General features: G+C 44.3%; 1 protein-coding gene across 8 annotated transcripts in view; it reads right to left on the bottom strand.

The window, feature by feature from the left end:
• The window catches only part of plekha6 (pleckstrin homology domain containing, family A member 6), a 129448-nt gene that overhangs the window by 71469 nt on the left and 31198 nt on the right, over window positions 1-26781 (bottom strand). For all 8 annotated transcript variants that reach the window (XM_039013126.1, XM_039013116.1, XM_039013056.1 and 5 more), the window contains 4 exons: window positions 19663-19746; window positions 8042-8192; window positions 7735-7839; window positions 7110-7182 (listed from right to left, as the gene is read on the bottom strand). In XM_039013126.1, the coding sequence (XP_038869054.1) occupies window positions 7110-7182; window positions 7735-7839; window positions 8042-8176 (313 nt within the window). In that variant the 5' untranslated portion in view covers window positions 8177-8192; window positions 19663-19746. The remainder of the gene's footprint in view (window positions 1-7109; window positions 7183-7734; window positions 7840-8041; window positions 8193-19662; window positions 19747-26781) is intronic.

Genomic DNA, 26781 nt, shown 5'->3' with positions numbered 1-26781 from the left:
GTGTGTGTGTGTGTGTGTGTGTGTGTGTGTGTGTGTGTGTGATAGCGATCAGCCCATGTGACTCAGTGTTGCTGGAATCCTGAATACTGGCCTTAAGCTAACTGTACCTGCCCTCTCTCCACCAATCAGAGAGCAGGGTTTTCTGCAACACACAGACAGGTAAATAGCCACTCCTCTTTCTCTCAAACAAATTCAAACTTGACCTGTATCTTTGTCCTGTATTTGCAAAAATCTGTTCATTCTCAAACAGTTCTACCCTACAACTGAAATATCTTATATAGGCTATCAAGTTGTATTAAATATACTGCATCATACAAACATAGTCGCACATTAATAACGGATGTAATAAGAAACAATGTGATTTATTGCCAAACAGCCTTTCAAAGTCGTCTCAAGATAATCCTAAGGAGAAGACTGGTGAGAAGAAACAAAGTTGTGATTGTGAAACCTGTGGCAGAGCTTCTCAGTGTTCACCAACAAACACCGTGCCCATCCAGAGACACAGAGACGCTAGGAGAGGCAAAACACACAGCAAACACACCTCTGAAAACACACACTTCTGAAGACACTCATGCTAGCACAAACAGTTCGAAGAAGCAAGTTGCCTACAATGACTGTGAAATGTCACCTCATTCTGACTCATTTAAGGGCCGTCTGACTCTTGTTTGACACCACACACACGCCCTCACCTTTGTGTGTGTGCGTGTGTGCGTGTGTGTGTGTGTGTGTGTGTGTGTGTGTGTGTGTGTGTGTGTGTGTGTGTGTGTGTGTGTGTGTGTGTGTGTGTGTGTGTGTGTTCGCGTGTGTGTGTGCGTGGAGGTGGGTGGATGGCATTAGGCAGTCAGGTATTTTGCTCTGTTGGATATTGGATATTTGGATATTTGGGATGTTTTATGATACTTTGGAGATGGGGGTGGTATGTAGGCTAGAAGTTAGAGCTGCAGAACTGTAGCTGCAAAGTTGCTAGTTCGAATCCCTGGCTGAGCACTTACAAGAACTGGGTCCTTGGATACACACTCTTAATCTCCATGTATAGAGCAACTACTCCACCCCCCCTGGGCAGGACAGCCTACATGCTTTGACAATGTCACCCCCAAGTCCCAACAACAAAAGACCGGAGCATCTTTTTGCCCCTCTCTCCTTGCTGGCATGGTGATCGTGGCAGTAAATCGCACAGTCAGACATGCTCCCTTCCTCCCTCTCTTTTTTCCACGACACAGCTGGGAGAAAAGGGAGGGAGACGAAAACATCCCATCAGACGTGTGTGAAATCCAGAGAGAGGAATCACTGTGACCAGAAGGAGAGAAAGGGGGAAGAAAAGGAAAGAAAAGGAAATGGAGAAATTATAGAAAAGCAAGCGGGGCCCTGGGGCCAGTTTGTGAATATTGCTCGACGTGAATTTGGCCGTCGCTTCACACTGAGCTATTGAATCACAGAACAACCGGAACATTTCAATATGAAAGATTCTTAGAAGCTGCAAAGCTCCAATTCCTGTGGGGGCGTTTTCTGATTGTTCGGTTCTATTCTTATCATTTCATTTCTCTGCTTTGCTTTCAATACGTCCTTATTCAGGTTGGATTTGCATCTCTGTGTACGGGAGAGGGAATGGAGTGGAGTGTTTTATAAAAGGAGCAATTCCAGGTTAACTACAGGGGAAACTGGGAATTAAACCCCTAGTTGCATCCTGTAGCTCACAGAATACTGGTAGATTCACCGACAAAATCACTTTGAACCCAAAGAACCTGGAGTTCACTCTCTCTCAGGACTAGGAAGATGTGTGTTTGAGTGGTTTCAATAGGGTAGAGTGGGGTAAGTTGAGACATTTTTTACCTTCAGCATCCCTCCGTTAAGGGAAATATAATATTATTTCGAAAAAAGATACGTACATACACTGAGTATACAAAACATTAGGAACACCTGTTCTTTCCATGACAGACTGACCCGGTGAATCCAGGATAAAGCTATGACCCCTTATTGATGCTACCTTCAATCAGTGTAGATGAAGTGGAGGAGACAGGTGAAAGACGATTTTTTTTAAGCATTGAGAAAATTGAGACATGGATTGTGTACTTGTGCAATTCAAGACAAAATATGTAAGTGCCTTTGAACCGGGGTATGGTACTAGGTGCCAGACGCAACGATTTGAGTGTGTCAAGAACTGCAACGCTGCAGATCTTGACACAGGTGTGGATCAAGAATGGTCCATCACCCAAAGGACATCCAGCCAACTTGACACAACTGTGGGAAGCGTTGGAGTCAACATGGACCAGCATCCCTGTGGAACACGTTCAACACCTTGTAGTCCATACCCCGGCATATTGAGGCTGTTCTGAGGGCAAAAGGGGAAACAATTCAATATTAGGAAACTGTTCCTAATGTTTTGTACACTTGGTGTATATTTCAGGATGTTGTGTATCCCTGGAAATAATCAGAATTCATGTAAACATTACAGTTTTGAAAACATAGCTTGTCCAAAAAAAGTGGGGTGTGGGGTAAGTTGAGCCACGGGACAGGGTAAGTTGAGCCACGGGACAGGGTAAGTTGAGCCACGGGACAGGGTAAGTTGAGCCGCGGGACAGGGTAAGTTAAGCTGCTCACACATTTTTGTACTGAATGAAATAATACCACTACCTTTTTAAAACACATTTCAACACAATCACAATCGCTTTTTGTCTTTTAAGCATTTTAAGCATATTTTAACACAGGCTTAACACCTAACAAACAATGTGTACTTTTCTTAACACTTTTAAAATAAGCCAGACCCTGTTGTTACTTCATATCCCAGCGATAATGCCTTGCATTACGACTGGGAAGAAAACACTTCAATTTGCTCAACTTGCCATTGGCTCAACGATGGGCTCAACTTACCCCAAGGCAAACACATTTTGACTATATTAGCCCACACAGCTACAAGGATGCACTTTCATGCTAGGTTTAGAACCTCATATTGAAGCTTTTAGAGACCCCAACTGGTGTACAACTACAAAACAATCTTCAAATTATCAACTTCGGTTTAGATACAAGCATCATGAAACCTCTATCTCAATAAATTCATTTGACTTGGTGAAAATCTTCTTCTTTTTTTACCTAACTTGCTTATCACTTTTTCTCTGTGGTTTCTTCATTCATATACTCCATGAAATGATGACCTGTTCTTAAATATTTGGTCCAATTATACATTGTGTGCATGATTTCCGAGAAACGAGAGTAACTCACACACACCCCACACACACACACACACACACACACACACACACACACACACACACACACACACACACACACACACACACACACACACACACACACACACACACACACACACACACACACAGCTGATTTTACATTATCCCCCCCCCCCTCTCTAATTATCGATTAATTAGTTTAAAATGCTACTTTGTACTTCTACAGTGGTAAATATTAAAATAAAAGCTTATTCCAAATTAAACAAGCACCCCCGCCTCTCAAGGTTTAAACCAGTGACAGTTATTTCAGGGTCTTTCAATCACGTTAATCTCTCTACTCTGCCAGTCTGCCTTTCTATCTTTCGCCAGCAAATTTGCAACATTGTATCGACTGGATCCAGCCCGCTAGTGAACTTGCAACATTACCAACTGGGTCCAGCCCGCTACCGAACTTGAAACAGCTCGATGAGCTCAGGACAGACACCGCTGTATTTGCGTTCCATATTTCAGCCCCTTTTCAGGTGTCCCAACTTTTCTTTTGACAAAAAAGTTACATTTGTCAGCAAACTGCATCCATTAATTCAGGCTACAAGAGTGAATGTCACTGAATGTCATGACACTTTTTGGTGCTGGAGAAGGACTGTTGTCTATTCTGCTATCAGAGGGGTTGGGTTAAATGCTGAAGACACATTTCAATTCCATGCATTCGGTTGTGCAACTGACTTGGTATCCCCTTTCCCTTCATATATGGCAGACAGGACCTGAAGGTCAGGGACAGAGAGTAGAGAGAGAGAAAGAGAGGGGAAGGGGGGGAAAGACAATTATCATCTTCTTTCTTCTTCATCTTGTAAGTCGTCATTCTCCCTGGCCGTGGGTTGTATGGGTAGCAGAGGGCTGCAGGTGGACCAGCGGGAATGACAGACTGAACATCTGTCACATTAAGAGAAAGAGACAACCTCGACACTCTCAGAATTCCGTCTTCTAGAGTAGTGTGCAGTCGATGTGAGTCACCTTCAATGCTGCCCTGATGGAGAGACTGTGCTGTATAAGGAGTGTGTGCGTGTGTGTGTGTATGTGTGCACGTGCATATATGCACACGCATGTGCGTGTCTGCGTGTGTGTGTGTGTGTGTGCATGCGTTAAATATCAATCTCTATAGATTGTTGACATAGCCCAACGTACTCAAGTCTTTTGTAAAACATTTCTCACCACATACCACAATGACCCTCTCACACTTCTATATGTACACAGAGGCACACATAAACCCACACACACTTACTGTAGCTCGTACATCAAACTCTAAGAAGATACCTCAAGCCGTGTGACATATTCAAATGCCACATTGTTTATTTTCCACTCCTGGCTGTGGCTCAGAGGATGACAGATGAAGACCACAAAGATTCGGGGACTTGGCATGGAGGAGAGTAGAGACACTGTGTGGTATTAAAGCACCTTGAACAAGTCAACAGTCCTACTGACATAGTGGTGACGTGCACCAGACCCACAGCCCTCCACTCTGCCAACAGAACACACTGACATTACATCATGTACTGTAGCTAAAAAACACAAACAATGTCACCGTTTTAAATGTGACACCAGCCTATGACATGACAACCAAGCCAAGGAGGGAACAAAGCTTTCCAGTTTCCAAAGCAGATACAACCAAACAAATCCCCAGAGTAGGACTCTGAGAGAGAGACAGAGGTAGCAGGTGTAGTGAGGTGTCTTGGCCAGGTTTCCATTGAAAAACAGATTCTAGCCACGAGGGGCTCTGTTTAAAAGGGCTCTATGTAGGGAATACAATGCCAGCTGAGACGCTACCCATGCCTCTGTGGAACTTCCTGGATCAAATAAAGGTTACATAGAACATGTATACATACTGTAAAATATGACTGTAAATATTTAGTTAAGTCAACCCCATGTATGTAGAGTTGAAGTCGGAAGTTTAAATACACTTCGGTTGGAGTCATTAAAACCCGTTTTCCAACCACTCCACACATTTCTTGTTATCGTTTTGGCAAGTCAGTTAGGACATCTACTTTGTGCATGACACAAGTCATTGTTGTGTTGTTTACAGACAGATTATTTCACTTATAATTCACTGTATCACAATTCCAGTGGGTCAGAAGTTTGCATACACTAAGATGACTGTGCCTTTAAATAGCTTGGAAAATTCCAGAAAATTATGTCATGGCTTTAGAAGCTTCTGATAGGCTAATTTACATAATTTGAGTCAATTGGAGGTGGACCTGTGGATGGATTTCAATACCAACCTTCAAACTCAGTGCCTCTTTGCTTGACATCATGGGAAAATCAAAATCAATCAGCCAACACCTCAGAAAAAAAATTGTTGACCTCTACAAGTCTGGTTCATCCTTGGGAGCAATTTCCAAACGACTGAAGGTACCACGTTCATCGTACAATCAATAGTACGCAAGTATAAACACCATGGGACCACGCAGCCGTCATACCGCTCAGGAAGGAGACGCGTTCTGTCTCCTAGAGATTAACTTACTTTGGTGCAAAAAGTTCAAATCAATCCCAGAACAACAGCAAAGGACATTGTGAAGATGCTGGAGGAAACAGGTACCAAAGCATCTATATCCTCAGTAAAACGAGTCCTATATCGACATAACCTGAAAGGCCGCTCAGCAAGGAAGAAGCCACTGCTCCAAAACCGCCCTAAAAAAGCCAGACTACGGTTTGCAATTGCATATGGGGACAAAGATCATACTTTTTGGAGAAATGTCCTCTGGTCTGATGAAACAAAATAGAACTGTTTGGCCATAATGACCATCATTATGTTTGGAGGAAGATTGGGGAGGCTTGCAAGCCGAAGAACACCATCCCAACCGTGAAGCATGGGGGTGGCAGCATCATGATGTGGGGGTCCTTTGCTGCAGGAGGGATTGGTGCACTTCACAAAATAATAGGCATCATGAAGCAGGAAAATTATGTGGATATATTGAAGCAACATCTCAAGACATCAGTCAGGAGGTTAAAGCTTGGTCGCAAATGGGTCTTCCAAATGGACAATGACACCAAGCATACTTTCAAAGTTGTGGCAAAATGGCTTAAGGACAACAAAGTCAAGGTACTGTAGTGGCCATCACAAAGCCCTGAACTCAATCCTTTCGAAAATGTGTGGGCAGAACTGAAAAAGTGTGTGCGAGCCTACAAACCTGACTCTGTTACACCAGCTCTTTCAGGAGAAATGGGCCAAAGCTTATTGTGGGAAGCTTGTGGAAGGCTACCCGAAACATTTGACCCAAGTTAAACAATTTAAAGGCAATACTACCAAATACTAATTGAGTGTATGTAAACTACTGACCCACTGGGATTGTGATGAAAGAAATAAAGCTGAAATAAATCATTCTCTCTACTATTATTCTGACATTTCACATTCTTAAAATAAAGTGGTGATCCTAACTGACCTAAGACAGGGAATTCTTACTAGGAATAAATGTCAGGAATTGTGAAAAACTGAGTTTAAATGTATTTGGCTATAGTGTATGTAAACTTCCGACTTCAACTGTATATGTGGATGCCTATCTGCTTTGCAGATATTGTTGGACAAGGTTGACCAATCTCGTCCACACAAAAAAAACTGTCTGTCTGAAAACAAGATGGAGTATATTGGGACGTAGCCAAAACATGGTTGAACAACCGGATCTGTCAGTTACTGTGAATTCTACCTGCTGACAAAACAACATAGCACACTACCACACAAACACAAAAGAAGACAAGAGAAGAGAAACAGTGTGTCAAGAACGAAGGAAAACCCTTTCTGACTAAAGCATACAATGAAATGCAGTAGAATAAAGCGGAATGATAAAGATGTCCTCCAATGAAGGGTGGCGATGGGTTATCAAAAAAAGAAAAGCGAACTTAAAGAAAGAAGGCAATACTATGACAGTAACCTACCTTTGTAGTAGAACAGGCATCGGTCAGTCAGGACAAACCATCGCTTGTTCCACTGTTTCACTCCACTGCTGGCCTACAGGGAGACAGAGAGAAAAACACATATTGAGATGGGTTTGACTGGCCTAAAGGGAGACACTGACAAGCGGACTAAAAACACACAGTGAAATGGAGAGTAGACACAACAGTTTAGACTGGACCAAATAACTTCAGGGGGGGACACAAAAACTGGACTTAAACAGTGTGAGAAATACCGCGCTATGTAAAAGACAGGAAGACAAATTCAATGAGACCTAAACAGCGCGAGAGGGAAAGCGACACTGGACCAAAACAAAGTAAGTGTCTGAGACATAATGGATCAAAACAAATGGGAGAGACAAGGAAATATTGAACTGAAAAATGTAGAGAAGAATGGCAATACTGGAAGAAGAGTATATCTGGTCCTAGTTATGAGATATTTATGGGGTATTATGGGGCATTTGACTCATATTTATTTATAGAGCCCTTTTTACATCAGCAGTTGACCACAAAGTTCTGATACAGAAACCGAGCCTAAAACCCTTAAAACCACTAGGCATAAAGGAAAGTGCATCCTGCTGATGCAGAATAGTGTATAGAGCTGAATTACCTGTTTGTATAGCCAGCCCTGCTTAGCTACTACAGCTTTAGGGTTCCTCCTCATGGAGTTAGAACGCTTCCCAAACGTAGCAGCTTTCTTTGGAGTACGAGATGCCTGGAGAAGAAACGAGGGAAGGAGAGAGGGGGAGAGGGAAGATGAGAGAACAAAATGGACCTCTCTGCATCACTGAATCTGTCATAAAACCATGATGTGGTGTGTGGTGTAGTGAGGTGTAACGGTGTGTGCATGTGTGTGTGCGGGTGTGCTTGCCTGCGTGCATGCTTGCGTGTACGTGGGTGTGTGTGTGTGTACTGACCCGTGGTGTGAAGGGCTGGGACTGGGTCTGAGACTCTGGGGAGGATAGGTCTGATACCATGGTGGTGCTGTTGGAGTTGCAGTTAATGTCGCTGGGTGAACTCACAGGTCCTCCACCTCCTACATTCCCATTCATCTCCAAATCACAGCTCCTACACAGAGAGACAGAGACAGAGAGATAGATTCAGTGACTTATACACTCAACGTTAATAACACATTATCTTTGAGACCGCCTGGTTAAGGTTGGAGTGTCAAAAATGACCCTTGATGCTCAAATGCTTTTAGAGTGAAGAGGAGAGGGAATAAAGAAAGAGAGAGAGAGAGAGAGAGAGAGGAGATGAGGAAAAGAGGGAGAATGACTAAGACTTCTCTCCCTTCCTCTGCTCCTCCTCTGCTCCTGCCGAGCCCTGTGTTGTGTGTTCAGTGATCCAGTTATTGATGTCTCTATAAAGGCATGCTCTGTCTCTCCCTGCCTCGCCAAGTCCTGCTCTGCTCTGCCCACCCTGTTAGATATTGATCCACTGACGAGCAGGAGGGATGAATTGTACTATCTCCTCCCTTTTTCTTTCTCTCTCTTTCTATCTATCTCTTTTACTCACCTCCAATCCTGCCCTCTGTTCCTCTCTCGGTTTATTTTCCTTCCTCCAGCTTCCCCCTCTGTCTCTCTCTCTCTATAGCCCCATCTCTCTTTCTATCTCTATTGTGCATGATCTTGACCTCTTTCTTCCTCAATCACATTCTCTTACTCCCTCCATCTTTCTCTTTTCCTATATCTCACTTTCTCCCCATCCCCTCATTTTCTCTGGTCCAGTAGGCTTTGGAAGTACAGTAATTGGGAGCAGAGCATGATTATTTGCATAAGCAAGGTTAGCAAAGCTAACGTGTGATTCCTTTTTAATAGCATCTGTACATACATATGCCCATGCACATGATGCAGACACAAACAAACCGGAAGCTCTGATGCACAGAAAAAGTCACAAAAACAACAACATATACAGGAATCATATACTCCAGCTGCTCTCTCTTAATCTGACTAAGTATTCCCTTATAGTTGGAGAGCATCTGGTCATCTTGATGATGGCACAGGGCTGCTCATTTATCCCAAGTGGAGATATCCTTGTTTCTCCCTCATTCACCTGTCCATCTCCTCATTTGAATTCCATGCGGTCACTGTCACTTGTCCACTCAAGCTTAATGTTGTTGTCATCTATCGCCCACCAGCTGCCCTTGGAGAGTTTCTCAATGAGCTTGATACCTTGATCAGCTAATTTGCTGATGATGGCTCATCACTTTTTGTACTTCAACCTCCTGACTTCTGCCTTCAATTAAGTGGTAGGCCACACAAGCTCACAGAACGGGACCGCCGAGTGCTGAAGCGCGTAAAAATAATTTGCCCTCGGATGCAACAATCACTACTGAGTTCAAAACTGCCTCTGGAAGCAACGTCAGCACAATAACTGTTCGTCGGGAGATTCATTAAATGGGTTTCCATGGCCGAACAGCTGCACACAAGCCTAAGATCACCATGCGCAATGCCAAGCGTCGGCTGGAGTAGTGTAAAGCTCGCCTCCATTGGACTCTGGAGCAGTGGAAACATGTTCTCTGGAGTGATGAATCAAGCTTCCCCATCTGGCAGTCCGACAGATGAATGTGGGTTTGGCGGATGCCAGGAGAACGCTACCTGCCCCAATGCATAGTGCCAACTGTAAAGTTTGGTGGAGGAGGAATAATGATCTGGCGCTGTTTTTCATGGTTCAGGCCCCTTAGTTCCAGTGAAGGGAAATCTTAACGCTACAGCATACAATGACATTCAAGATGATTCTGTGCTTCCATCTTTGTGGCAACAGTTTGAGGAAGGCCCTTTCCTGTTTGAGCATGACAATGTCCCCGTGCACAAAGCGGGGTCCATACAGAAATGGTTTGTCAAGATCGGTGTGGAAGAACTTGACAAGCCTGCACAGAGCCCTGATATCAATCCCATCGAACACCTTTGGGATGAATTGGAACCCTGACTGCAAGCCAGGCCTAATTGCCCAACATCAGTGCCCGACCTCACTAATACTCTTGTGGATAAATGGAAGCAAGTCCTCGCAGCAATGTTCCAGCATCTACTGGAAAGCCTTCCCAGAAGAGTGGAGGCTGTTGTATCAGCAAAGTGGGGACCAACTCCATATTAATGCTCATGATTTTGCAATGAGATTTTTGACGAGCAGGTGTCCACATCGTTTTGGTCATGTAGTGTATTTATACTGTAGCACACCATATTTATGTATGGAGCATAATGTATTCTGTGTGTATTCCTAGAGGTACTGATTTCATCATCTTTATGGTGTTATACTCAATTGCGCTTATGTTGTTGCATTTTTCCATTAGTTCTGTAAAACAATGCTAATGCTAATGGTGTCAAAGAAATATTAGCTTACGTATCCTTTGAAGTTGGCCTGGTCATGGCTCGAAGGAATGCAGCTTTGTCAAATGAACGTCAAAGTAGAATTTGCATTTAAGCTAACCCTAACCCTATTCCTAACCTTAACCTCATTCTCCTAACCTGCTACGTTCATTCTCCTAGCATGCTGCGTAAGTTCTCCTAACCTGCTACGGAAAGTCAAATCTGATGTTAATTTGACTAAAGCTGGATTCCTTCTAGCCATGACCAGCTGCCTTGGCCTTATCATGACCATTGCATTGGCCTGTGCATTAATTTGTCCTGCATAGCTCTGCCCACTTGTGGATTCGTTGTGGAGCGCATCAGTTATTATGTTACTTGTAATGTTGTATTGTAATATTGAACATACCTTGCCAACGTCATAACGCAACGAGACATATTTCGCAACATACTGTTTGGAGAGGGAGTAGGGAGGATGAAGAAGTGGAGAGGATGATGAGGGAGTGGAGAGTTGGGTGATATATTGTCAATATAATTGCATAATGGCACTGTATTTGATTTGTACGTGAACTGTATGTGCAATTTTAAAAAAACTTGTGCGGTAATCATCTCACTTGTTAGTTGGCGATGAACTGTGTGGCCATTGAGGGCAGCGGTGTTGATCAGATGTAAAAATATGTGACCCGTTTCAGGAAGCTAGGCCGGTGTCACAGGTCACTACTTCACAGGAGATTTTATTTACGTTTATTTATTTCATTTTATTTGTACTGTATGTCTTTTGGGGGGGAAATGCCTTCTGGAACATGTGAACTTTCATGTGCCTTAACAACAAACGTGTATGCCATCTGTAAAAATGAATACAATTGTTAAATTACAAGCCTAGTTGGTTTATATTTTACCTTTATTTAACTAGGCAAGTCAGCTAAGAACAAATTATTATTTTCAATGACGGCCTAGGAACAGTGGGTTAACTGCCTTGTTCAGGGGGAAAATGATAGATTTTTACCTTGTCAGCTTGAGGATTTAATCTTGCAACCTTTTGGTTACAAGTCCAATGCTCTAACCACTAGGCTACCTGCCGCACCAAGCCACAGGAAAAGACAGGAACCTTCCCACTAGCCATGATTGGTTGAGATACTGGATGGGCTGGACATTTCCCGAGAGATGAGTTCTGATTGGTCTGTCATGTAGCATGCTTCCGTCTATAACATGTGTAGATAGTCCTTGCTATTGCAGCCTTTTTGAAAGATACTGGATAGTAGACATGGAGAACTGCAAAAGTGTTGCTACTGCTCTCAACAACATTCTTGCCAGGAATTTATCCGGCGCTATTGACAAAGATCAGTGGGAAAAGGTTGTGATGGACTACTTTCTGGAGGACTCTCTCTGACTCTGAAAATTAATCAGATGATGAGGAAATCCCTGACTTATGTAAAAGCATGTTCATTGAACCAGACATTGTAGAGTCTTCTGACAACAGCGATGCAGAAGAAACGGCGGCCAACAGTGTTGTTGTCACTGAAAAAGTTGACAGAGTTTTGAAATCAGTGGAATGCCTGGTGGAAGCAGAGTATGAGAAGGAGAACATTCTGTCGTTTGATTGCATATCTGACAGAGAGGAAGAAAGATGATGATTCTTATGGCATTGCACATGGTCAATGTGAACCGGAGTGACGTTACACAATGGGCCAAGCAAGCTGTTCAAACAAACCGGAAACGAAACAGGACATCTTACTTAAAGGGATTCCAGTCTACCGTGAAGCGTTCATCCATTTATATGGGTAAGACTCTAGCTATATTTTCAGGTATTATACATTTCTAATTTTGTCAGAAAGTCATTTTCATTGCAAGTTAAAGCGTACTGTTAGCTAGCTAGGTAACGTTAGCTGGCTGGCTCTCTAGCTAATGCTAAGTGTATGATTTGCGTAGTAATATTATTTGTATCTCAGAAATCCATTTGCATTGCTAGTTATAGCCTAATGTTAGCTAGCTAGATTCATGCAGATTCATACTAGAGCATTTCATGCATGGTGGCTAGCTATGACAATCAGTTCTGTATTGCTAGTAGTATGGTTTGGGATTATGGTTCATTGTTTAGCTGGCTAGCTACATGTCTAAACAAAACAAAAGATTCTACTTTGCCAGATGATTACATGACCCATCAAGTTATCCAAGTGTGTCTGGGGGTGATTACGGTCATCTATTGTACTTCATGAAAATGTGAACTACACTACCTCACTCTGTTTAGCACATGGCCTTACATGTAAATCATTAAAGAGGTGGGTGGGGCAAAGGCTTAAGAGGGTAGGAATGATGCTGAATGTGGAAAGACATTAAAGAGTTCTCCAGTAGGTGTACCAAATATTCAAGGGCCATTTTCTCAAAGCAGAATTACTTTTCAACAGCCGTGTATGATATATCATTTTGTAGCTCTGAGTCTGTCCTTTTATCCAACGTAAAAAACACAATTTCAAATTTTGCAACATAAGATTTAAAAGAGGTGGTTGATCACAAAACTGGGACCTAGAGACTGAAAAATAGCTTCTATCTCAAGGCCATCAGACTGTTAAACAGCCATCACTAACACAGAGAGGCTGCTGCCTACATACAGACTTGAAATCATTGGTCACTCTAACTAATTGATCTCTAGTCACTTTATTAATGCCACATTAACACTTTAATAATGATGTTTTACATATCTTGCATTACTCATCCCATATGTGTATACTGTATTTTATACCATCTATTGCATCTTGCCTATGCTGCTCGGTCATTGCTCATCCATATATCTATATGTACATATTCTTATTCCATCCGTTTAGTTAGATTTGCATGTATTAGGTAGTTTTTGTGAAATTGTTAGATTACTTGTTGAAATTGCTGCACTGTCGCAACTAGAAGCACAAGCATTTCACTACACTCACAATAACATCTGCTAACCATGTGTACGTGACCAATAACATTTGATTTGATTAGATTTCGATCACATCCATCATCCATCACAAATAGGGCAGGCAGGGGTATTGAGAGTATGCAACTGTTATTTTCCAGTAAATAAATAAAATGCATTTTTCAGCAAAGATTGGCGTTTGCATCTTTACAGAAAACGTGTTCTGATTGGAGCTCTTGATTTGCTATGCTGCATTTTTTAAACAGACATAGCAGAGATGTGCTTCGGTTTAAATATGACGTTTGTTTACTTTTCCGTGCCTTGTAGCCTACTACTCAATATGGTGCACATGTGTGCTCAGTTATGTCACCTTCATGTGAAGAAGCACAATGATTTTCGGCTCCTGAACAGGTCAAATCATTTGGCCGCTGGACATTGATCAGTCGTTGGATTTAGCCAATTCTCGATCAGACATACGAGGATGAATATTACATATCATGTAAGTATATCTATTGAAATTATTTTTTATACGGATCCATAAAGATCAGGTAATGACTACAGAAATGATACATTTCTTAAAATACATGGATATGTTCATGCCTTAGTATAAAGGCTTAGATATGTCAGCATGTTGACACATACCTTTTCCGGAGTCAAAATAGTAAAAACATTTATAAGCGGGTGCACGCGCATCAGGGGCGTGTCTTGGAGGGATCTCACCCCAGATATCTCCCTGGACTCATACGGCAGCAGGGAGTTTTCTGAGGTCCGGAATAGATGTATGTATGTAGAAACTGTCCCATTAAGGAGAATATTCTACCTCAAAATATACAATTGGTGTGGCAGGGTAGCCTAGTGGTTAGAGCGTTGGACTAATAACTGAAAGGTTGCAAGTTCAAATCCCCGAGCTGACAAGGTAAAAATCTGTCATTCTGCCCCTAGGCCGTAATTGAAAATAAGAATGTATTCTTAACTGACTTACCTAGTTAAATAAAGGTACAATTAAGGACATGTGTCATGCCCTAATCTGCTTCGCTTGTCCCCACTCCAGGTGTTGCTCATCTTCCCCATTGGGTACTTATGTCTGTGGCCAGCATTTTGTCTCAGCTCCTGCTTTTCCCCAGTCTCTCTTTTTCTCACCCTCCTGGTTTTGACCCTTGCCTGTCCCGTCTCTGAGCCCGCCTGCCTGACCACTCTGCCTGCCCCTGAGCCTGCCTGCCATCCTGTACCTTTGCCCCACTACTCTGGATTATTGACCCCTGCCTGCCATGACCTGTCGTTTGCCTGCCCCTGTTGCTGTAATAAACATTGTTACTTCAACACAGTCTGCATTTGGGTCTTACCTGAAACATGATAGTACGAAATGGCCATGACTGACCCAGCAGACTTGGACCAGCTCCGCAATGCCATCTCCTCCCAAGGAGCCACCATTGGTAAGCACGAGGAGTTGCTTCACGGTCTGATGGAATGGTTCCAGGGCGTGGCCGAACGTCACGACCTAGCGTTGGACACACCCAATTCCGTGGGTTGCCTACGAGGCACCCTACCACGACGGCAACCTCCCAGCCCCTCAGTAACCCGGCTGGTAGCAGCACCGTGGAAATTGCCCCGAACCTCTCCGCCATTCCCGCGGAGTACCAGGACCTCCGGGAGGGGTTCAGTAAGGCCCGGGCCACTTCGCTTTCACAGCACCGACCGGTACCCAAGGATGTTAAGCTGGATGCGCTGGCACACCACTATAGCCCCGCAGCTACACTCCCGGAAGCCGGACAGTAAGGCCCGGACCTTTCCCCCCTGCTCCAAAATCATTAGCCCCTCTGCTGTTCATCCTCTGTTGCCCCGTACCCTCCGTATACTTCCTACTTTTCATGTGTCTAGATATAAACCCATGTCTCACAGCCCTTTGTCTCCTGTTTCCAGGCCCACCCCTCTCTCCCGTCTCATCAATGGCCAACCGGAGTACAAGGTGAGACGTCTCGTGAAGGTTCGACCTCGGGGCAGGGGATTCCAGTACCTGGTTGACTGGGAGGGTTATGGCCCGGAGGAGAGGTGCTGGGTCTCAGTGAGGGACATCCTGGACCCAGGCCTCATCCCTGAATTCCAATGCTGACACCCCGCTCAATCAGGTATGCATCCAAGTAGGACGGCAGGTGGCGTCCCTAGAGGGGGGGGTACTGTCATGCCCTGATCTGTTTCACCTGTCCTTGTGCTTGTCTCCACCCCCCTCCAGGTGTCGCCCATCTTCCCCATTATCCCTTGGGTACTTATACCTGTGTTCTCTGTTTGTCTGTGGCCAGTTCGTCTTGTTTGTCAAGTCAACTGGTGTTTTCTCTCAGCTAGATTACAGACCTCTGGCTGACCTGACCCTGAGCCTGCCTGCCGTCCTGTACCTTTGCCCCACTACTCTGGATTATCAACACCTGCCTGCCTTGACCTGTCGTTTGCCTGCCCCTGTTGCTCTACTAAACATTGTTACTTCAACACAGTCTGCATTTGGGTCTTACCGGAAACGTGATAACATGTGTATCTAGAGCATGTCTACTCCTTTGATCTAATAAAATGTCACATATCCAGATATATAGCGATAAAGTTATCCCCTGATATTGGCCCTTTTCGCCAAGTGTGAGTATTTTAAATAATCCCACAGCACCCCTCCTCACCCAGATTCCAACACAATTAACATGAGAGTAGAGGTGTTCACACTGCAGTATCCTGAGTACGTTTCCAACCTAACCCTTTAAACTACTTCCAGTTCAATCATTTAACCATTCCCCTTCCACTTCAGCTATTCCTCAGGTTTTTGCCGTAAAAGAGTGCCATCAACTCCCCTATCAAACTGAAGGTAAATACTGAATATTGTAAATATCCCCATTGTAACGTTTAGCTACAGTATTTTATATTGTAGCTTTGAACAATAACTTGCTGTAAAACCCTGCCTCTTTACTGGCACCATCATATCTTATTAATGTCCAATGCATCATCAGCTCGATACAGAATTGATTGTGGTGGAGAAACAGAATACGAAGGGGGTGGGTGTATTGTCTTAACACCACCAGGACATTTATCTTCCTGACAGGAATGTGTAATTATTGGTATAAATGTTATAATACCACCCTCAAAATCCAATAGGAGCCTGGATCCCATATGCTAGCAGCAAAACAGTGTTGCAATGTGTGAGTGTATGAAGTGTTTTGTGAGTGTGTGTGGGGGGTATGAGCAGGGGGATGGAGGGTGTAGGTCTCAATGTCATGGTCCTTAATGTCTTTTCTTGTGCCAGCTTTTTGGATAAGCCCGGGTAACCAGAACGCACACACACAGTTTGACAGTAAGCAGACCCCAGTTCTCTGCATATGAGTAGATTGCTGGGCCACATCAGCTCAAGTGCTTTCCTGTAACAATTGCACTGTGTATTCCCAGTGGTGTAAAGTACTTAAGTAAAAATACTTTAAAGTACTACTTAAGTAATTTTTTGGGGATCTCTGTACTTTACTATTTATATTTTTGACAACTTTTACTTTTACTTCATTACATTCCAAAATAAAATAATGTACTTTTTCCTCCATACATTTTCCCTGGCACACAAAAGTACTCGTTACATTTTGAATGGCTAGTAGGACAGGAAAATTGTCAAATTCATGCACTTATCAAGAGAACATCCCTGGTCATCCCTAAATACTTAAGTATATAAACTCAGCAAAAAAAGCAATGTCCATTTTTCAAGACCTTGTCTTTCAAAGATAATTCGTAAAAATACAAATACCTTCACAGATCTTCATTGTAAAGGGTTTAAACACTGTTTCCCATGCTTGTTCAATGTACCATAAGCAATTAATGAACATGCACCTGTGGAACGGTCGTTAAGACACTAACAGCTTGCATACGGTAGGCAATTAAGGTCACAGTTATGAAAACTTAGGACACTAAAGAGGCCTTTCTACTGACTCTGAAAAACACCAAAAGAAAGATGCCCAGGATCCCTGCTCATCTGCGTGAACGTGCCTTAGGCATGCTGCAAGGAGACATGAGGACTGCAGATGTGGCCAGTGAAATAAATTGCAATGTCCGTACTGTGAGACGCCTAAGACAGAGCTACAGGGAGACAGGACGGACAGCTGATCGTCCTTGCAGTGGCAGATCACGTGTAACAACACCTGCACAGGATTGGTACATCCGAACATCACACCTGTGGGACAGGTACAGGATGGCAACAACAACTGCCCGAGTTACACCAGGAACGCACAATCCCTCCATCAGTGCTCAGACTGTCCGCAATAGGCTAAGAGAGGCTGGACTGAGGGCTTGTAGGCCTGTTGTAAGGCAGGTCCTCACCAGACATCACCGGCAACAATGTTGCCTATGGGCACAAACCCACCGTTGCTGGACCAGACAAGACTGGCAAACAGTGCTCTTCAGTGAAAGGTCGCGGTTTTGTCTCACCAGGGGTGATGGTCGGATTCGCGTTTATCGTCGAAGGAATGAGCGTTACACCGAGTCCTGTACTCTGGAGCGGGATCGTTTTGGAGGTGGAGGGTCTGTCATGGTCTGGAGCGGTGTGTCACAGCATCATCGGACTGAGCTTGTTGTCATTGCAGGCAATCTCAACGCTGTGCGTTACAGGGAATACATCCTCCTCCCTCATGTGATACCCGTCCTGCAGGCTCATCCTGACATGACCCTCCAGCATGACAATGCCACCAGCCATACTGCTCCTTCTGTGTGTGATTTCCTGCAAGACAGGAATGTCAGTGTTCTGCCATGGCCAGCGAAGAGCCCGAATCTCAATCCCATTGAGCACGTCTGGGACCTGTTTCATCGGAGGATGAGGGCTAGGGCCATTCCCCCTAGAAATGTCCAGAAACTTGCAAGTGCTTTGGTGGAAGAGTGGGGTAACATCTCACAGAAAGAACTGGCATATCTGGTGCAGTCCATGAGGAGGAGATGCACTGCAGTACTTAATGCAGCTGGTGGCCACACCACATACTGACTGTTACTTTTGATTTTGACCCCCCCTGTGTTCAGGGACACATTATTCCATTTATGTTAGTCACATGTCTGTGGAACTTGTTCATTTTATGTCTCAGTTGTTGAATCTTGTTATGTTCATACAAATACTTACACATATTAAGTTTGCTGAAAATAAACGCACTTGACAGTGAGAGGACGTTTATTTTTTTCGCTGAGTTCATTAGCAATTACATTTAGTTGAGATACTTAAGTATATTTAAAACCAAGTACATTTAGACATTTACTCAAGTAGTATTTTACTGGGTGACTTTCACTTTTACTTGAGTAATTTTCTATTAATAAGATACTCAAGTATGACATTTGGGTACTTTTTCCACCACTGTGCATTCCTGTGTAGAGACCGTGTGACAAACCTCATAGTGACAGGTGTGATCAAAGGGACTCAGTGAAAACCTGCTACTATATTCCATCTCTCTCCAAAAGGCGCTATCTAGAACCTAAAATGGTTCTTTGGCAATCCCAATAGGAGAACCCTTTGAAGAACCCATTTTGTTTCCAGGTAGAACCAACCCAAAAGAGTTTTCCCTTAAACCAAAAAGGATTCTACCTGGAAACAAAAACGGTTCTTCTATGGTGAAAGCCGGGGGAACCCTTTTGGAACCATTTCTTCTAAGAGTGTACCCTCTCTCACACACACACACACTGTCTCTTCCTCTCCTATATCACAGCCCATTCGTCTGTGTGCATGACACAATGATGTGTCTCAAGTGTTCTCTTGTCTGGTGCCAGGCTATAGTGTCAGGTCGGCTGTAAAGCTGAGTGAATGGGATGTTTTGTTCATTCTTCTGAATACAGCAACACTAAATAAGGTTGTATTAAGGTTACGATTGGGGGGTAGTCACGTCAGGACTCCGGTATGTGTGTATCGGTTCGGTTTACGTTAGGGTAAAGTTGGATTAAGGTTGAGTTTGGATTGTACTCTTGTCAAATATGTGTGTATCTGTCTGATTAGGGTTATGTTGCTTTAAAGGGATAGTCCGAGATTTGGACAGTAAGCCCTTATTTCTACTTTTTCTACTCTTATTGCCCTAATGCTAGCTGATCCCATAGACTTCCATTCATTGCGCTAACACTAGTTAGCAAGTGCTCCGGAAACGACCTTCAATGTCCTTCAAACTACACGCAGACATAAAAATGGTATCCATGAGTTCATCTGACTCGGGGTAAGTAGAATTGCCAAAATCTCAAACTATCCCTTTAAGGTTAAGATTAGTTTATAATAAGATTTTAATTGGCTTGTACACACATCAGGTAATCATGTAGTGGTCCAGGTTTACTTAGGGTAAGGTTGTATTAAAAGTAAGATTAATGTTCCACTCACGTTATGTAGGTGTGAATCGGTCCGGTCTCTTTCAGCTGGATCTGGATCACTGGATGTCCAGCTGGTCCGCTCGGGTCATTTTGGCTGGAGAGGAGGAGAGGAGAAAAAGAAAGAGAGAAGGGCATTATGGTGGAGATCCATGCTGTCAAGCTGTCAGACATGATGAGCGCAGCTGATCGATGGCTGATCTGTTGATCCCTGACATCACAGCAGCAACACAGCACCTCAGCCAGCAGAACAGTTTCATTATCAACAGAGGGGATTAGTTACTGATCCAGAATCAGTGTGTGGTGAGTGGTCAACATGACATCGTGGTCAATCAGGGTCCTATTCAACCACCTCCCCCAATACGATGGTCAAGATGATCGAGATGATCAAGAAACAACACCACAATATGAGTTCTCCCTCAGCTCCTCTGTCCATCAGACAGCATGCTAAAACATTATGTCTGCACTCAGTTAGACAGACTATATAGGGAATAAGTCCATGCCTGGAGTGGTGTGGTGTGGCTTTCTCTGTTTGTCTGGATGTACAAGTGTTTCTGTGATCTGTGTGTCGGTGTCCCTTCCCTGCTATTGATTTTACACCCGCTGTGGACCGAGGCAAGGGCTGGTGTGTGCACCTCTTTCCTGTTTCTGCTGCACAGTGTAATCTAACCAGTCGTAAATAGCTGTGGTTTTATAGGTGGAGTGGTGCAGTGTGGTACCCTGCCTCCCCTTCTCCTCACCAGAGCTATACTAGACTATATTCAATAATCCATCTGATCAACCCCACTGTAGACTGGATTCATTACAAACACAACCTGGTTCGCTGACATTAACACAAACCAGAGGAGGCTAGAGGGCGTAGATTTAGGAGGACAGGCTCATCGTAACGGTGGGACTGGAATGGATGGAAAGATACTCAAGACAATTATTGCACAATTTAATTTATTCCATCCCAGCCATTACAATGAGCCTGTTCTCCTTGATCTCTGCCCACCAGCCCCCACTGACACAAACACATGTAAACCCCTAATCACCCGGTCATGTACAGTCATGAAGATACTTACATGCATACCTATGCACACTCACATCACACATGCATACACAGACAAAACATACATGCTCACACACACATCGTGTACACATAGACGTACAATTACGGGAGTTAAACTGACAGTGCTTTGTATAGTGAAAGATAACAGTGTAAAACTTTTGATCTCAGGGACTGTTTCTTAAGCGGATTTACAAAGCTGACGGTGGAATTCCCCTGCTGCTAGTCTGAAAGAAAGACTGCAGACATCAGGGCCTTATCAAAGGAGGGGATGGTAAGATTGTTAGGACAGGAGGAAAGGCCTGAAGTCAGAAAGATGTTTATAGGAACCTTCTTACCTATAGATATACTATACTCTTGGGAGAAAAGGGTTCCAAAAGGGTTCCAAAAGGGTTCTTTGGCTGTCCCAATAGGAGAACCCTTTTGGTTCCAAGTATAACTATTTTGGGTTCCACGTAGGACCCTCTGTGGAAAGGGTTTTACATGGACCCCAAACGGGTTCTACCTGGAACCACAAAGGGTTCTTCAAAGGGTCCTCCTATGGGGACAGCCAAATAACCATTTTAGGTTGTAGATAGCAGGTCCAGTTTCAGGTTTTAAATCACTAGATAGGGCCTTGACCCTTTAACGAGGACAGACAGCATACTGTATGGTAGTCTTTTGCCATACACTACACTAAGGCACTGTTCCTAGGGCCAGAGCTTGTGCAGGCTTTTGTTCCAGCACTGAAAACATCTTATTCAGCTAGTCAACGACTTGATGATTAGTTTATTAATTGAATCAGATGTTTTGGTGCTGGGTTGGAACAAAAGCCTGGCCACCCTGGGGGTCTCCAGAACCAGGGTTGAAGAACAACGCTCTATGTAAGGCAGGGCCGAACACCTCCACCCCCACAGCCTGGCTCTCTCTCTGGCTCTGGCTCTACGCACTACTGGATGATAATATGTGTGTGGCATCTGGCCCAGACTCTGCCATGCAGAGAGTCTGTGTATCCTCCTTCTCACACACACAGACACAACCATACTCATTTGCACACACAGACACACACACACACACACACTGGACACACACTTGACACACACACATACACAAACAAACTCACACACACAGTGATAGGTAGAGAGGATGATGGTGGCCAGCCAAGAGCACAGTCAGGCAGAAGGCATGCACCTCCTGACACCAAAGGGACAAAACACACACCCCTCTGCCTGTGTGCAGCTATCCATAACAAACCTCCGACAAACCACTGACAAACCACCTACAGCCTGCCTGGGCACAGGGACAGCTGCTGCTGACCTGTGTGTGTGTGTTTGTGTGTGTTTTTATGTAGTCTTCTAATACTCTTCCTGGGGTCCAAACGTGTGTGTGCGTGTATGTAGGACTTGGTCTCAGAGGGTCCGGCGACTGAGCATGCCTGTTCATGCGTAACCTACAAACCTATATAGAGAGAGACCACATCGCTGCCTGCTTCTGCTTCTGCTTATGGAAAAACAAATGGCTAAACAGTAACATCAGTGTCCTTAATATGACCACAAACTAGACTACAAAATGACTTGAAAAACAATGGACCAGTTCCAATCACTGCCCTCATGTTATATAGGGTAAACATATGGTAAAAATGTTTAGCCATTACTGCTAGGCTACTCACACGAGCATGAAAGTCAAGCCATAGCCCCAACACACACACACACACACACACACACACACACACACACACACACACACACACACACACACACACACACACACACACACACACACACACACACACACACACACACACACACACACACACACACACACACACAATCCTATACACATATCCTATCTACTGTATCAGTCCCTTCCTCACACAACTGCCAAATAAAAGCCATAAAATAGATTCCCTGTTCTTTCTCTCCAGCAGCACTGCATTGCAGTCCTCTCTGACCTCCAGCTTCTGGTTCTCTCTCTCCCCAACACACTGCCAGCCAGCCCCAGCACAGTCCACCTCCCCCAGACTCGGCTACTCCGCTGTCCCCCTTACCTACCTCACCCTCCGGTCCGCGCGGAACTTCAGCATCCTTCACCGGATCAATCATATAACAGATGAGACAGACAGAGAGGGAGAGAGAGATAGAAAGAGAGATGGAGAGAGGTAGAAAGAGAGAGTGAAAGAGAGAGAAGCAGCTGGCTAGCTAACACACTGCCAGGAGAAAGCCGCTTTATTGCTGTCGCTGTAGGGGTGTTGGATATAGTAATTGCTGTCCTCCTTTCTCTCCTTGAGAACGCATGCTGTAACCAGCCTCTCTCTCTCTCCTCTCTCTCTCTCTCTCACACACTCACCCACTCTCTATCACTGTCCATTGCATCTCCCCTCCTCTCTCTCTTGCTCTCTCTCTCTCATGCTCCCTTGCCTAACAGAACTGCAAGGCTCAGCTCATTCAGTCCCAGGATCTGGCTGTCTATCTCGCTCTCATTCTCTCTCTCCTTCTCTTTATCTCTCCCTCACTCTCTCTTTATCTTTCCATCCTTCTCCCTCGCTATTGTTTTCTCCCAGTGGGGAGACGGTATAACAGAGACCCATGTGGCGTCCTGCCGGGCCCCAGATTGAGGTCTGAATGATCCCCAGCGTTGGTGTAGGTCTGGCAGGGAGAGTCATGAGCATTGTTCCACAGGGAACAGCGGAGGGGGATGCAGCGGCTGGAGGGGTAGTGAGTGGAGGATAAACAAAGGACGTATGTCGTCTGCCATTCAGGTATAACAGACAGCACATCAGTGCCACTCCCTCCCTTCCCCACCCTCTCCTCTTCTCCCTTCTCCCCCTCTCAGCCACTCCTTTCCTTCCCTCCCCCTAATAGAGAGACGTAGCTTCTCTGTCACTCATAGTGTCATAATTAGATCCATATTTCACAAAGAGACAAGTTCAGCATAAAAGCACAGAGCCAAGGGCCCCGGGAGGGGCGGCCATATTAAAAGTTCACAATCACTGCATGAAAGCAGTATTTCTGTGTGAAATCAGATCTGGCCTATTCCTGTGAAATGTAAGATGCACGGTCATGGCTGGGAATTTCCCAATGTGAGTGTGCGGACTCCTGTACACTTTTGTGCATCCCGGAACACTTGCTTGATAAGGGAATTTCTGGGATAGTAACTTCCCAATTATGCATTAATACGATCAGGTCCTTTGTCTCCCTCAACGTCAGCAAGACAAAGGAACTGATCATGGACTACTACAGGAAATGGAGGGCCGAGCACGCCCCCATTCACATCGATGGGGCTTTAGTGAAGCAGGTCGAGAGCTTCAAGCTTCAGTTCTACAGCGGCACCATTGAGAGCATCTTGAATGGCTGCATCACCGCTTGGTATGGACACTGCTTGGCATCCGATCGCAAGGCGCTACAGAGGGTAGAGCATACAGTCCATTACATAACTGGGGCCAAGCCCCTTGCCATGCAGGACCTCTATACCAGGCGGTGTCAGAGGAAAGCCCTAAAAACTGTCAGACTTCAGCCACCCAAGTCATAGATTGTTCTCTCTGCTACCGCACGGCAAGCGGTGCCGGTGCACCAAGTCTGGAACCAACAGGACCCTGAACAGCTTCTACCCCAAATTATAAGACTGTTAAATAGTTAAATAAATAGTTAACCAAATAGCTACATAGACTATCTGCATTGACCCTTTTTGCACTAACTTTTTGGACTCATCACATAAGCTGCTGCTACTGTTTATTTATTTCTAGTTATATCCACATATCTACCTCAAATAATCCGGACTGTGCACATCACGTAAACTCTCAAATCTCACAGGCGCGTGCCTCTCTACCTCAGCTGTTGGAAGAGAAGCCCAGTGAAAAGAAGCCAACTCTCTGTGTCTCCTTATTTATCCTGTTTTCAGGTTTGTAGCATTTATACGTTTGGTTTCCTTTCAAAGTCTAGAGATTACATGTTTATCTAAACTCATTTTGATGTTTAATTTAATTTAAGTGTTTTGACCGAGTGAAAAACCAGTGAGATTTTCTCATTCATATGAGTGTAGCCAAGCTTAACTCGCTCACACACATTGTATGTAAATTCATGAGAACAAGAATGCGTCTCAGATTATTTTATTTCTGTTATAAACGTTTGTACATATAAACAACACTAATGAATCTCCACTGGGATTCTCTGCCTCAAACGCTATTACAGGGGCTGAATCACTGGCTTACTGGTGCTCTTCCATGCCGTCCCTAGGAGGGGTGTGCCACTTAAGTAGGTTGAGTCACTGACGTGATCTTCCTGTCCGGGTTGGCGCCCCCCCATTGGGTTCGTGCCGTGGGGGAGATCTTCGTGGGCTATACTCGGCCTTGTCTCAGCATAGTAAGTTGTTGGTTGAAGATATCCCTCTAGTGGTGTGGGGGCTGTGCTTTGGCAAAGTAGGTGGGGTTATATCCTGCCTGTTTGGCCCTGTCCAGGGGTATTGTTGGACGTGGCCACAGTGCCTCCCGACCCCTCCGTCTCAGCCTCCAGTATTTATGCTGCAATAGTAAGGCTAGGCCCCTATTTTCTCAACTTCCTGTCTGACGTGCCCAAAGTAAACTGCATGTTGCTCAGGCCCTGAAGCCAGGATATGCATATAATTTGTACCATTGGAAATAAAACACTCTGAAGTTTGTAGAAGTGTTACAATAATGTAGGAGACTATAACACAATAGATATGGTAGGAGAAATTTTTTTTTTTTTTTTTTGAGAGCCCATGCTCTTCCATTAGAACGTATAGGGAAACATTTCAATCCAGCTCCCAGTATGCAATTCCTATGGCTTCCACTGGATGTCAGTTGTCTTTGTTCAAGGTTTTAGGCTTGTTTATTCCCAAATGAGGAAGAATTATGAGTTTTAGTACTGGGATACAGACTTGGAAATCAGTCTGTGCGCGCGCGACGGAGAGGACGCGCACCTGCTAATATTGTTTTCCTGTTGAACATACTTCTTTCCGTATGAAATATTATAGTTTAATTACATTTTAGGGTACTTGAGGATTAAATATAAATGGATTTTGACTTGTTTTAACAAAGTTTAGCGGTAGCTTTTTGGAATCCCTTCTCTGCATGTTGAACGAGTGGATTACTCAAATCGAAGGATTTTATCTAACAAAACGACACTACATGTTGTAGCTGGGACCCTTTGGATGACAAATCAGAGGAAGATTTTCAAAAAGTAAGTGAATATTTAATCGCTATTTGTGAATTTATGGAACCTGTGCTGGTGGAAAAATATTTTGATGTGGGGCGCCGTCCTCAAACAATTGCATGGCATGCTGTTGGTGTAAAGCCTATTGTAAATTGGACAGTGCAGTTAGATTAACAAAAATTTAAGCATTTAGCTGATATAAGACACTTGTATGTTCCTAAATGTTTAATATCCATCATTTTGCGGGACGTCTATCCCAGAGAGGTTTTTACGTGTCGGGGGGGTTATATCTGGAGTATTTCTCCGGTCTTATCCAGTGTCCTGTGTGAATTTCTCTCGCTCTCTGTCTCTCGCTCTCTCTTTTTTTTCTCTCTCTCGGAGGACCTGAGCCCTAGGACAATGCCTCAGGACTACCTGGCCTGGTGACTCCTTGCTGTCCCCAGTCCACCTGGTCGTGCTGCTGCTCCAGTTTCAACTGTTCTGCCTGCAGCTATGGAACCCTGACCTGTTCACCGGACGTGCTACCTTGTCCCAGAAATGCTGTTTTCAACTCTCTAGGGACAGCAGGAGAGATACTCTTAATGACTGGCTATGAAAAGCTAACTGAAATTTACTCCTGAGGTGCTGACCTGTTGCACCCTCTACAACCACTGTGATTATTATTATTTGACCCTGCTGGTCATCTATGAACATTTGAACATCTTGGCCATGTTCTGTTATAATCTCCACCCGGCACAGCCAGAAGAGGACTGGCCACCCCTCATAGCCTGGTTCCTCTCTCGGTTTCTTCCTAGGTTCCAGCCTTTCTAGGGAGTTTTTTCTTGCCACCATGCTTCTACACCTGCATTGCTTGCCGTTAGGCATTTTAGCCTGGGTTATCAGCTGATGTAAGAAAGGCTTTATAAATACATTTGATTGAATTTGATTGATGTATTTT

This window comes from Salvelinus namaycush, chromosome 2 (assembly GCF_016432855.1).
Source record: "Salvelinus namaycush isolate Seneca chromosome 2, SaNama_1.0, whole genome shotgun sequence".
NCBI classification, from domain to species: Eukaryota; Metazoa; Chordata; class Actinopteri; order Salmoniformes; family Salmonidae; genus Salvelinus; species Salvelinus namaycush.
Note: the sequence above shows the minus strand (reverse complement) of the source record. Positions and strands in the feature narration are given on the sequence as shown.